Source organism: Narcine bancroftii, chromosome 4 (assembly GCF_036971445.1).
Source record: "Narcine bancroftii isolate sNarBan1 chromosome 4, sNarBan1.hap1, whole genome shotgun sequence".
NCBI lineage: Eukaryota > Metazoa > Chordata > Chondrichthyes > Torpediniformes > Narcinidae > Narcine > Narcine bancroftii.
The window spans coordinates 95,258,706-95,271,825 of record NC_091472.1 but is presented as its reverse complement, the minus strand read 5'-3'; the positions used below and the strand labels follow the sequence as shown (position 1 = coordinate 95,271,825).

Here is a 13,120-nt window from a genome sequence, read left to right as displayed (position 1 = left end):
CAACTTAGTCTTCTAATGCTTTGACTTGGAATTATCATTGAAATAAATGGTGCCTTGGATCATGTACAAGGTCTATCTGAAGATCATTGAATGATAGCAATGTGCAGTATAGAAATAGCCTTCATTAGCCAACCTCATCCATGTGGATAGGGCCTATCTACACTAATCCCAGGCCCTTGCATTTAGCCCATATCCCTCCATGGTATGCCTTTCCTATCCACATATGGGTTAAAATGCCTTTTAAATGTAAATACATCTGCCCTTTCCAATTGGTTCCAGATATTCATCATCCCTTATGAAAAAACTAATTTTCTTTAAATTTCTCCCCTCTCATCTTAAACCTGTGGCCTCTAGTTCTAGATTTCCCCTGTCCTGGGTTAAAAGACACTGCCTATCTTGTCTATGAAGTTCAGCTTTTAATAATGTGAGACTTGCCATGACTAATACTGTGCATGTTCATTTGAACCAAAACTTTAATTTCAACCCTTTATTTCCAGAGACGCACCTTTTTGTGAATTATTCAAATGGCTATTTTGCATGTAGTGAGGGCAAGCATGCAAAGACTGTTATACAACTGCAGTGCTCAGCAAAAGGAGGTGCACCAGAGCTAAAGAGGTGAGGAGGTTTTTATTCACTGTATTTACAGAAGTCAGGTGAAGAGGCTAGTGGCATCGGTTGTCTGGGATTGTATTTCCAGGTGTATAGGTGTCTGTTCCATTGGAAGTGGGAAAGGTAGTGGAAATGCCTGAAAATTGTTTATGAAAGTGGCTGTACATTTCTTACCACCTGGTTTAAAAAAAGTAACATCAGTCAAGTTTTGTAGCATATTGCCCTATCGCACAATCCTCAAATTTGCATTGCCATTGCCACTCTTTGCAGGTGTATTTCATCACAATTAGTTGCAATAATTGTGACATTTTGTTCTTTAATACCCACTTTGTTGTGTGGTCAATACTTGTATAATGTTTTTACCTGTTGAGGGAGAGTTGCTTGATGTTAAGTTTACCATGCTGCCTACCAACCTGCAAACACTGGACCGAAGCATACTTGCTACTGCCAGCGGTTCATTAGGGCAAGGTTCTCTTTGGGACACCATATTTTTGAGTCTGTGCCAGCACACTGCTGCACCAAAGTTAGGAACACACTGGAGATTGGGAGTTTAGGTGTATGATGTCACACTCCACTTCCTGACGACATTGAGCTGGAGAAGGCTCATCTCTGTTTTGTGATGGCCAATGCTGGCACTTCCAGTGTGCCCCTGTTCAATGGAATAGAACTACAGCATTGGCTCTAAAAAGGTTTAAAGGAAGGAACTTGGGGAGGGGGGGGGTGGAGAAATGTACCATTTTTATTATGATGTCTTTCAATTTAAATTAATTTATTTTGATGGAATAATTTAAATTAAATCCACACATCTACGACATTTCAAAATCTTTTTAATAAAATCCAGTGGTGTGGCTGGTCTGGATGCAGAACTTCAAGATCTACATTCAAGTTCTTGGTGCCTCTCATGATCTACTCCAATACCTGGGGCAAGCATGACAGTAACCTGGGGCTACTGAAGATCAGTGGACAGAAAGACCATGTCAAGCACAATCCAGTATATTGTGTCAATGGTTTTGATTCCCAGTGTGCTGGAATATGCAGCTTTACAAGAAAATTAAAGGGAGAAATATGATGAGAATTTATTGTCATATACATAAATACATGTGAATCAAAATTCTTACTATAGTCACATAAGATGTACCATCAATAGTGTACAAATTATCACATGCCATGACAGAAAGGAGATGATCAATATTGATGAATAATTAAATATTTAGTTACTTTAAGAAAAAATGATGTTTCAGTATTGCAAACAGATGTTTTGGTCCCTGAGTAGTTTCTAGTTAGTGTAATGCAGGAGATTCAGGAGCCTGATGGCTGTTGGGGGTTGTATGGGAGGAGAAAAATGTTCTTAACGTAGTTGTTAGACTTCTATCTCCTTGCTGAAGGGAGCTGTGAGAAGAGATTTTGACAAGGGCGATGAAGGTCTTTTATGAGACTGATGTCTTCTTGAGGCAGCATCTCAAATGGATAATTTCAGTGAACAGGAGATCAGTGCCCATGATGGACTTGGCTGCATTTGCCACTTTCTTCAGCCTTCTGTATTCCGGGGCACTTGACTTTTACACTATGCCAAGATGCATCTAGTCAGAATACTTCACACCTTGCACCTGTGAATGTTTGAAAGGGTATTCAATGATTTGCTAGATCTCCTCAGTCTTAAAAAGGTAGAGATGCTTGTATGCATCCTTCATGATTGCTTTGATGTGGTAGTCCAAGAGAGGTCGATCAATGTGTGGATTTGCCAGGAACCTTATCCTCCATCGTTATGCTGTCAATGACGACGAATGCATGGTCTTTTTGCCTTCTCTTCCAAAAGCTCACAATAAGATCCTTGGTCTTGCTGACTTTGAGAGCAAGATTGTTGTTGTGGCATCATCCAAACAAATTCTTGATCTGCGTCCTGTATTCTGACTTATCATTTCACGTTATTTGGCCAACAATGGTGGTGATGTCAGAATTTATAGATTACATTGGAGCTGAATTTAGCTGAGGGAATAGAGTAGAGGGCTAACCACACAGCCTTGAGGTGCTTGGCAATAAGACAAAAATGTCTTTGCTGACCAATCTTTGGGGATGAGTGAAATATAAAGGCTGCTTATTTAAAGAATTTCTATATATTGCACCTGATGCAAATATATTTTGGTCCTTTAAGGTTGCTATTAAGGATCAGACATCTGTTATTGCATTAACATAACCAGTGTATTCTTCAAATTTTGTTGTCAGACCATTACTCTTGATCTTTTTCTAGCTTTAATGTAAAGGAATGTGAGTTTTTAATTTCATGGGCGACTCGGGCAGCCTGTGCAGTAAAACCTCAAGAACTTCACATGACCGGTGCGATCGTTAAAAACCCCTCGACTGGGAAGGAAGTGAATTTGTCAGTTATTTATTCCAAGTATGTGCTCTGTATTTTGATATTTAAATTAAACTGTATTTTTTTAGCATGTGACAAAATGCAAATGTCTCATCTTTGCCTGCTGTTGCTGTGGAGTAATCCTGTTTAGACATTGTGCTACCTCTTCCCAAACCATCTTACTACACCATGTGAGATTTCTTTTAACAGCTATGTTCTTTAGGCAAATATTAAGAAACCTGTATGATTGTAACAAATATGATCTTCCCTCTGTGTGCACCTGTCCTGCAGTCTTTAATGGAGAAAACCATACCCCCTTTCCCTCCTCCCTTGACTCCAGTTCTCTAACTGAAAGGCACTCTGTGTGCATAGCTCTGCCACACTTGCATGGTTTGACTTCACACCCTTCCCCAAGGATCAAACCACTCTGTCTTTGCTTTTTTGGCAGTAGGTTACTGACATCCATGGATGGAGTAGCACAATGGTTAGACTAGATGAGTATCAGTAATCTGGTATTTTGATCTCCTAATCTATCTTAAATCCTTCTGAGAATTAATCTCAATGGGGAATTTAAAGTGAGTTCCATCATAATTAGAACAAATCTTGTATGGTGTAGTGGTAGGCGCCTGGACTAAGGAGGCCAAAAAAGTCTTCATAGCCCCAGGAGGCAAAGGTAGGACAAGTTACTTTCCATGTTGTCAGAAGACATTGACTTGCTGATGTATTTCAGAGAACAAAAACTGCCCTACTTGGTCAACGCAATCTCGCGAATCTGGACACAGCAATGCGATTAGATCTTGGATATCTTCTCAGTTTAGGATAATTAGGGGCGGACACTAAATGCTGGAACTGTATTGCTTCCTGATTGTGATCAAGTGAAAGTGACCTGCCTTTACCAGTTCTCAACATTTCTGCACTCTCTGTTCAATGGTTTGTCTGACATTCAGGATTACCAACAGAAACTTACTCCAACTTATAAATTTGCAAGACCAAAGCCACTCTCTTTGGTTGGTTCTCTCCTTAAACTAATTCCCTCACTGTTTACACTCTGTTCCCTGGCAGCAATCTGAAACTTGACTAGTCTTGATGCCATTTTGGACCTGAGTTGAGATTCTGATGTTGTATCCATAGCATCCTGCAAGTTTCCATCTGTATGGCAATTACCATTTTTAACTCCACTAATTTTCACCTTAATTATTTCAATCTAGCTTCCCTTATTTTACCCTTTGAAAGAGGGGTGTTTGTCCTTCAGTCTTGTTTACTGACCTACATTGTCTCCCAATTAAGCATTTTGATTTTAAAGTTTTTCATGGTTTCTTTCAAATCCTTGCACAATCGTTCTTTCCTTTGTAATCTCCAGACCTGCATTTGCATTATTCTGATTCTGGATACTGAATACACTTCAGTATGAATGCCCCACCACTGAAAGATAATGCTCTGATCCTTTGCTAAAACTCCATTGCTTTTTTTTCCCCTCAATCCTTGCATCTTATACCAAATCAACCCCATGTTTAACTATCCTCATCCTTCTCTATCCTGGTCAGTTTCTATAGCATTCATGAAACATGGAATATTTGAAATGAGCTATTTGAATTCTGTTGCATTGTTTTACCAAATTTCAATGTCATTGTCCTATTTTAGGTCATTTAATACTGCTTTATTTTCCACTCTTTCTGTGCAATTTTCAAATTTTGTACACCAAGCTATTGTCCATTCATTCGACCTTGCAAAATTGTTCCTGCATTGCAGATTGTACAAAGCATTTGGTGATATCCGGTCAAATGGTGATTCATATGTTTATGAAATTCAACTTTCGGGGATTACTGACCCTGAGAATGCTCAGTGTCAAGGCTCCAACATTTGTCAGGTCAAAATGAACCAGCCTGCCTTCAGGCATATAGGCATACCAACCAAAGCAAAATACTACCTTGAAGGTAAGCCTTCAATTATTACTTTGTTGTTTGAAGGATTAATTTCCTCCATTGACTAATTAAATCCATTCTTCGTCTTGTTTCTTCTCATAAAAATTGGCTAATATTAACCTATAGTTGCCAATTATATTTGTAGGTTATATAAATATAAAAATATATAAATATAATTTTATTATAATGTAAATATAAATATATCTAGGTTAGCATTTTATTTGTATTCTATTTTGGTTTACCCAGACCAGATTATTTTATCCCATTTAAGATGGACATCTAGTTGAATGCCCTTTGCCCTTTTTTGGGACTAATCTAAATTTGTACAATGATCACTATTGCCTGAATGTTCCCCACTGGTATTGAGACCATCGCATTCTCCTGTAACCCAGATCAGCACTTATTTTGATTCTTGTTGTCACATACCTTTTCTCTGCATTGTTTTGCAATTTGATCACTTTTTCAAGATATTTGGTTATGAATCTCATTGACTGCAAGGATTTTTAATCAACATTTGTAAATGTATTTACTTTCTAAGTAGATACTTGGCAAGTGTGTTGAATTGGTGCATCAAGGAAGCTGGATTCATCATGGACATGTTGCATCATTTATTCTTTTGATTGCATTAAATTAATTGAGAAACCCTTGGCCTAAAGAATCAGTGTGTGACATTTCCCAATCACTTTTGGTTATTTCTAGGCACTTACTAAATGAGGTTCATCCTGTCCAGCACATAAACCAACTATAATTAGTCTTAATCTTCACTCTTATCATCCCTGCCCAGATACTTAACTCTTCCATTAAATGTTGAGGATTTTTTTCTTATTCTGTGTATTAGTATCATTAGGAGCATTTCCAGTGCAGTCAGCTAACTGGGGGTTTATGCTTGTAAAGCAGAGTGATGTACATGTCCAGCTTGCTTTTTGTTGCAGATGATGACCTGGACGTGGTTTTCACTTCTAACTCTGTGTGTGGCCGTGATCCAATCAGGAATGTCTCTTCCACTGTACTGTTGCACTGCAGCCAGTCAGCAGGAGAGGGGAAGCCAGATTTCCTGCATGAAACATCAGATTGCCAGTACCTGTTTACATGGTACACCTCAACTATCTGTGCCCTTGTGTGAGTTTCTCCAGCTATTTATAAATTTAAACTAAAGATAGATATTCAATCTTTGGGGTCTTTTTTTTAAATGAAATGTTTCGATATCGCTGTGCAAGGAGTTGATGTTGTTTGGGAGTTCTTAGCTGAACTTTGTTGAAGTTTAATGGTTTGTTTTCACCATATAACTCTACATGTAATTTGCCAGAGGTTTCTAGTTATTGATCCTTAAAGTTCAAATTTCAATCCATCAGATTTCAAGCAAAATTAGCTGTTTCTCTTATCACGGGCATTGTTTGACCTGTTTCAGCATTTTCGATTTTTATTTCAGATTTTCTGCAGTTTTTTAAATTTTGTGTACTCGTGTCCTTCAGTGACAAATATACAATTCCTGTCAACAGAACTATCTTGCAAACTGGCCTTTCCAAATGTGATTTCCCCCCCCCCCCCCAAAAAAAATGCCCCTTCTGGAAACCTGAAGTCATTTTAGCTGTATATAAACCTTCAGAAAGAGAGGTTCCCTGCTCTTGCACTTGTGATTAAATAACAAGCAAAAGGTTATGAGGGGAAAAGTTATTATAAAGTTAATAAACGTAGTTTTTGGGCTCTGACTTGTCAACCACATGTATTTGGTTTATTGGTCTGCATTTCCCTGGCTTTTTTCTACAGCCTTTCTTGAAAAAAGTCACATTTGCTATCCTCCGGTTTTCTGACACATCACCTGTACTGTGTGACAACTTCTAAATCTCAGCCAAGGCAGCTGCAATTTCCTCTAGTTCCCCACAGTGTCCTTGTATATATGTGATCAGAAATCCACACAGAGCTAAGGGATCCTATTTTTTTCCTTTGGCTACCCTTTTCCCCTTTTGTACGTAGAAATGTTATCTACCAGACCTATTTCCTGCCCCCTTAATGCCTTTCTGATTTCCTTTTTCAGTTTGCTCCTCGGTTCCCCAAAACCCCTCCAAATATACACAATCTCAGCTGCTTATAACTGCCTCAAACCTTAAAGTGAGTCTGAATTTCCCTCATCATCCAATCTTCACTTGAATAGTATTGTGCGTGTCCTGGACTTTTGTAAGCACACTTTTTAAAAACATTCCATTTTCCTAATGTTCCTCTTCCTTCAAACAACCTGTACCAATTAACTTGACCTAGAGCTTGCTTTTTTCCTTAAAAGTCAGTCTTGTCCCAATTCCGAATTTTAACTTGTGTCCCTGCCCTGTCTTTATCCATAACTATCTTCAACTTAATAGAACAATGGTTTCTGGCCCCTAAAGAGTTCATCCACTTGCCCTTCCTAATTTCCCAAGACTAGATCAGGTGTTGCTGTCTTCATTGTGGGACCTTTTGCATGCTGACGGAGGAAAATTTCCTTAACACATTTGACAAATTCCACCCTGTCTAAACCTTTCACTCAGATTTTCCCATTCAATATTTGAAAAGCCAAAATCCTCTATCATGGCAAACTTTTTTGACCTCCATCTAGCAACAATCTCTTGGAAAATTTGCTCCTATAATTACCATTGACTATTTAGGGGACTGTAGTACACTCCCAACCAGGTGATCATACCTTTTTCTTGTTCATACCTTGAAGAGCGGCTCAGGCCTGAAACATCAGTTATGTCTTTACCTTCAGCATTTGTGTTTTCAGTATAATCAGCGTCTGTAACCTTTTGTGTTTCATGCCTTTCTTGTTCTTCAGCTCCACACATCTAGCCTGACTAGCTGACCCGACAGTCATGTCAACTCTAGCTATTGTGATATTAACCAAGAGTGCAACATTCCTCCTCTTTTACCTCAACTTTTCCTGAAGCAGCTGGACCCTAGAATTTTGAGCTGCCCTGTGTTTACAAATACAGTTCAGTGCAAGATTGTGGATCTTGATTGAATGCAGTTTTTACATTGGGGTATAAATGTGACTGTCAATGCAGAAGCAATTAAATGTATTTACCCTGCAATGCTGTCATTTGTCTTTCAGCTCATTTAATGTGTTCTTAATTTGTAATCCCAGATTAGTTCAGGGGAAGTTGACACATCAATCAGCTTTCCTGCCCAAAAGTAGATTTGTGTAAATACTGAATGATCTGCTGAAAGCTGGCAATGGTATTTTGTTGCTGGTCCATACGATCTGAACTTCTTTACCAGTGAAAGGCAACTCCTTTTTAAGATACCTCGTTTCGTGACTAATCTGCCCTCACTGGTGCTTCTTCATCCTTGCAATAAATGCTATTCAGCCATCTTAAGAGCTTTATTGTTATACAGCCGTGCTGAAAAAGTTTAAACAACAGGACCAAATGGGAAGATTTTCATTAGCTTGAAGAACAGGCTTGTGAGATTGCAAGGACTTTGTACAAGTGCAGATAATATGAAATTAAGAATTCTAACAAGAAGTAAAAGCACAATGGAAGATTTTTGTTCCTGGTATGAGCTGTCTGGTTGTTTTGTTTGATGCAGGCCGGTCATTGATGTCCTTCCAGATGAATCGCAGAGCAGAGATGGTACCAAGGGTTTGTCTGGAAGAAGCAGAGCAGTGGGGGCAATGCTTAGTGTGTTGCTGGTGGTGCTTACTGCCTGCCTGTTCATCCTGCTGTTTTACAAACAGGAACGAAGGTATGGACAAAAATGGTTGCAGTCAATCATTTTTAGGTTTGTTTTCAACTGTTTGCAATATTCTGCTTACCATCTGTCACATTTTAAAATTCATAAATGGATTATGAACGTTCAGTCTGAACCTGTTCTGATATGGGGACATCAATACCCCTGAACATAAAGCCCTACAAAAGGTAGTGGACATAGTCCAGGGCATCACATTGAGAACAACTACAGGGAACACTGCTGCCTGAGAGCAGCAGCCAGGATCCACACCACCCAGAACACGTTCTATTTTTGCTACTACCATCAGAAAAGAGGTGTAAGTGGCACAGGACTTGCACCACCAGATCCAGGAACACCTGCTACCCTTCCACCATCAGACTCCTCAACAATAAACTTAATCAGGGATTCATTTAAAAACTCTTACATGTGCTCTTTATTGTTTGTTTTTTCTCTCTGTATTGCACTATCAGTTTGTTTCCATTTCTTTATTTGTTTACATGTGCACATGGTGCACAGTTTTTATTGCACTACCAATAAGTGGTAATTCTGTCTTGCCCACAGGAAAAAAGAATCTCAGGGCTGTACGTGATTTCATGTACGTACTCTGACAATAAATCTGAACCTAAAAATCAGGAGTGGTACTCATGGGTAGAGAATTACCAAGATTTACCAATCTCCCAATAAGGAATTTTCTTCTTGTCTGTGTCCTAAGTGGCCTTCCCTTTATTCTGCGACTGACCTCTATTCTAGACTTGTCAGCCAGGGGAATTATATTCCATAATTCTGAAGAACCCATTGCTCTCCTAATTGCTTGCTGCACCTGCTTCTTGCTGTTCACAAATTGCCTAAGTCTCTTTGGACATAGTTATCCAAGCAAAATATAATTTGATTTCTATGACGATGTGCCAGGCCCCCAACCCACCTCCCCACTCCCAACATCACCAACAATAATTCAGGGTGGGATGCAGAGAGCAGGAAATCCATTTTATTCAGGTTGCTGAGTGATTATTTGTGATTCTTCACTCCAGCCGTTGAGAAGACGTGAACATAATATGTAAACTATCCATTTTTGTTACATTTGTACTTAAAGGTTAAACATTTGTGTCAATCATAATAATCTTGTTTTGTATTTCATCTGAAGATTTAATGAGTGTAATACTGCAATTACCATCTAATTCTATAATATTTAATGCTATAAGTGAAACTCAAGATGGTTTTTTTAGATGAGCTGCAAAGGATTAGAGACCAGTGTAAATCCTGCAACTCCAGACTCCTCTCAAATTCCCTGTCAGTTCTGTTTTTTTTTAAGACCAAATTAGTCATGTTTCATTTTGAGAAGGGGATGCATAGAGGGAGACAACAGCACGACGTTATAACAATGCAGCTGCCTCTGAGGGGGAGTGACGTTGGTCACTTCTGATCTATGGGATGGCTATATGGAGTTTGCACATTAACCCTGTAATTGCATGGGTTTCTCATGGCTGCTCCAGTTTCCTCCCATTAGCCAAAAGGTAGATTGATGGAGGTTAATTGATCACCATAAATTACCACCTCGTGTTAGTGGGGAGTAGGAGAAGTGGGGTTGGTGGAGTTAATGAGCACATGAGTTTACAAGGAAAGTGTGGTGGGGAGGAGATTAGAGTTTATATTCAGTGTTGAATGGCCTCACTGTCAAAAGGAAAGATTGTATTGAAAATCCATTAATAGTTCAAGATATTGCCCACTTCTTAGTGAATAAATCTTGTATAAGTAAACTATTGCCTTAAAATATGGCATTAAAAGTCCTATGAATCTAATTTTCCAGCTACCTTCCTCCTTTGCAGCCTACTAATCTGTAACTGTTCCTTTTTTCCAGGGAAGCTATCATGCAAAAAATGTTTGGGTGTTGCCGGAGGAGAGGTAGAGTTGCATACAAATACACAAAGGTAAAGATATAATTTTAAACGCTGAGAATTCTACCCACATGTCCATATTCTTAAGTGAAGGTACAAAGTAAACAGCAAGTGCGTCTGGAAAGTTAGTTTATCTGAAGTAGGCCTAGTTTGGGGTGGGGGTGGGGATGTTTGGGAGGACCTTTCATTCATTAACCTTGATCTGAAGAAGGAAAGCTGAAGAATATTAGTCCCAAGATTCTCTAAATATGACTGCAGCAGAGACCCTAGAAATTTTGTGGAAATGGAAGGAATTAGGAAGTTGGTTAACCTGCATATGGCACATGAATTCTGGGGAAAGTTAATTTGCTCACAGAACTCAATGTGTAGCAAAAGAATCACCCAGCTCCCAGCAAAACAGGGTCAAAAAGAGATTCAGAAGGTTGCTTCCCTGGAGATGATGAGAGAAGATTGATGCAGATGTTACTTGCAAAATATGCAGGAAGATATGCAAAGAAATCGACAGGCCTGAACTTTCCACTATAGATGGCACTTTCCTTATTCTAATATATCCTAATTTCAAGGCATCATCTTCCAAAAGCATGATCTACGATATTCCAAATTTCGATCTCTTTAATCCAACAAATCAAACTCTTGGCTATTACTTTATGTAGCTTTAATTTGTATTAAAACGGATAAACATTTTGCATAGCTTCGCATTAAGACTTTCATTATGATGAATAGCAAAGCATTTACTGAATGATAATAGAGATATAAAATGTATGTAAAGGAGCTCAAACTGTAAAAGAGATTCACAGAAAAGTATTTCAAGAGACAAAAAAAATCCAAAGAAATATTTCTCATGCTCACTCTTCCTCTATATCCTGAAGAATAATGAGCAAGTCCTTAGAATGGGTGGATATTTTGACATATTGCATCATATTCACTATGGTAACACTACAAACAATAGCTCTCTTAAAGAGACAGGCAAAAAATTAACTAAGAGTTAAGAAACAAGGTTTTAACCTTTACATCCACTGCTCACTTTTTATGAGGAGAATATGTTATATGATAATGACTTGGAGTCTTGAAATGTTTGGAGATGTTTTGAGTGGATACCTGAAGAGGGAGATGTATTGAGGTTGGTTGTGGATCAGGGGAACCATGAAATATTGAACTGACAAAGAAATGTTGGAGGAATTCTGCAGGTCAGACAGCATCCATGGGTAGAAATCATCAGTCATTTTTTGGGGTCTGAACCCTTGATTAAGACTAAAATAGAATAGAAATTATATTATGAAGGGAGAAAGAAGCTGGAGGAGGGGCCCAGAAGTGATGTGGAATACGTCAGAAGGTATGAGAATTTGAGAGATGTATGAGGAGAAACCATCGGGAAGGGAGAAGAAGAAAAGTTAGGGAGAGAGAGAGAGATGAAAAAGAAAGCACAAGAGTAGGTAAAGAAGAAACCAAACAGTGGAATCATATGCAGGTAGGGGTTACCTAAAATTAGAAAAATCTTTTTGTGTCGTTAGATTTCAGGATGTCCAGGAGGAATATGATATGTTGTTCTTCAAGTTTGTTTAGCCTCAGCCTGACAATGGATGGGGCCAAGGATACACATGACTCTGTAGTAATGCTTGGTGAATTTGTGATTGGTTTCAGGAAGCTCAAGTTTAAGCAATTGTTCAAGATTCCAGAACCTGCAGCTTTGGGGTTCTTCTAAATGTGCAATTTTGTTAGGAATGGATTAGAGCAGATTTAAGTTGGCAAAAACAGGAGGAATATACAGATGAGTAGTTGGAGAGAGAGAGACAAAGGAGGGCTTTAGATTCTAGGGAAGGTGAGTGTTCAACAGGAGTGGGGCCAGTATTCCCTTGGGCAGGTTGACCTCATTTAAACTAATTTGCCAGAGGGTTGGGAAGCTGTGCAAGTATTAACAAGGGCGAAAAGCTGATGTGAAAATGGAAGGTAAAATATTCTTGTTTGGAAGTTGGGACAAACGATGGCTGGAAAATGAACAAAGTACAGTCTGCCTATGCTCAAAGTTTATCTAAATGCAATAGATTGTGTGAAGGAGAATGGAGCTGAAGGCTGATAGACTTCTGGAAGTATAATATTGTTACTATTAAAGGAAAGGAGGGACTGGCAGCTTATTATTCCTGATTTTGATTGTGTGAGTGGGGAGCAGGTGGCAGTATTAGTTCAAGCAATAGTCACAGCTCTCAGCAGAATAGGTTAGAAGAATCATCAAATAAAGCTATGGGTTAACAGGTAAAGGGTCATTTAGAAGGTTGGAAATGGACCATAAAATGTGGTCCAATAAGGTGGGCATAATGGCAACTAATGCTTCATTAGCTAAGCAGAGAATGCGTGGCAGATCAAGCTAAAGCTGGTTAGGCCATGACGTCAGTCCTTGTCACTGCATTGCAAGGAAATGTGATTGCATCGGCAAAGGGACAGAGATTTACAGCAATGTACAATTGTACAATGTACAATTGTAGCCATGAGGAAGGACCGGACAGCCAAGGGTGGGTTACGTTGGCACGGAGATAGATAGATTATAGTTGAGGTGAATAAATTTCAAAGAGCTATTATAGGACAAGTATAAAGGATCTTGATCTTATTAGTTGAAGTAATTGGTAGTTTTAAAGGGGATATGAAATTTTCTT

General features: G+C 38.8%; 1 protein-coding gene across 1 annotated transcript in view; it reads left to right on the top strand.

Moving 5' to 3' along the window:
- igf2r (insulin-like growth factor 2 receptor) overlaps positions 1-13,120 on the top strand; it is a 194,839-nt gene that overhangs the window by 176,415 nt on the left and 5,304 nt on the right. The window contains exons 42-47 of the mRNA XM_069932070.1: positions 498-615; positions 2,858-3,004; positions 4,712-4,896; positions 5,817-6,003; positions 8,440-8,595; positions 10,436-10,505. Of these exons, the coding sequence (XP_069788171.1) occupies positions 498-615; positions 2,858-3,004; positions 4,712-4,896; positions 5,817-6,003; positions 8,440-8,595; positions 10,436-10,505 (863 nt within the window). The remainder of the gene's footprint in view (positions 1-497; positions 616-2,857; positions 3,005-4,711; positions 4,897-5,816; positions 6,004-8,439; positions 8,596-10,435; positions 10,506-13,120) is intronic.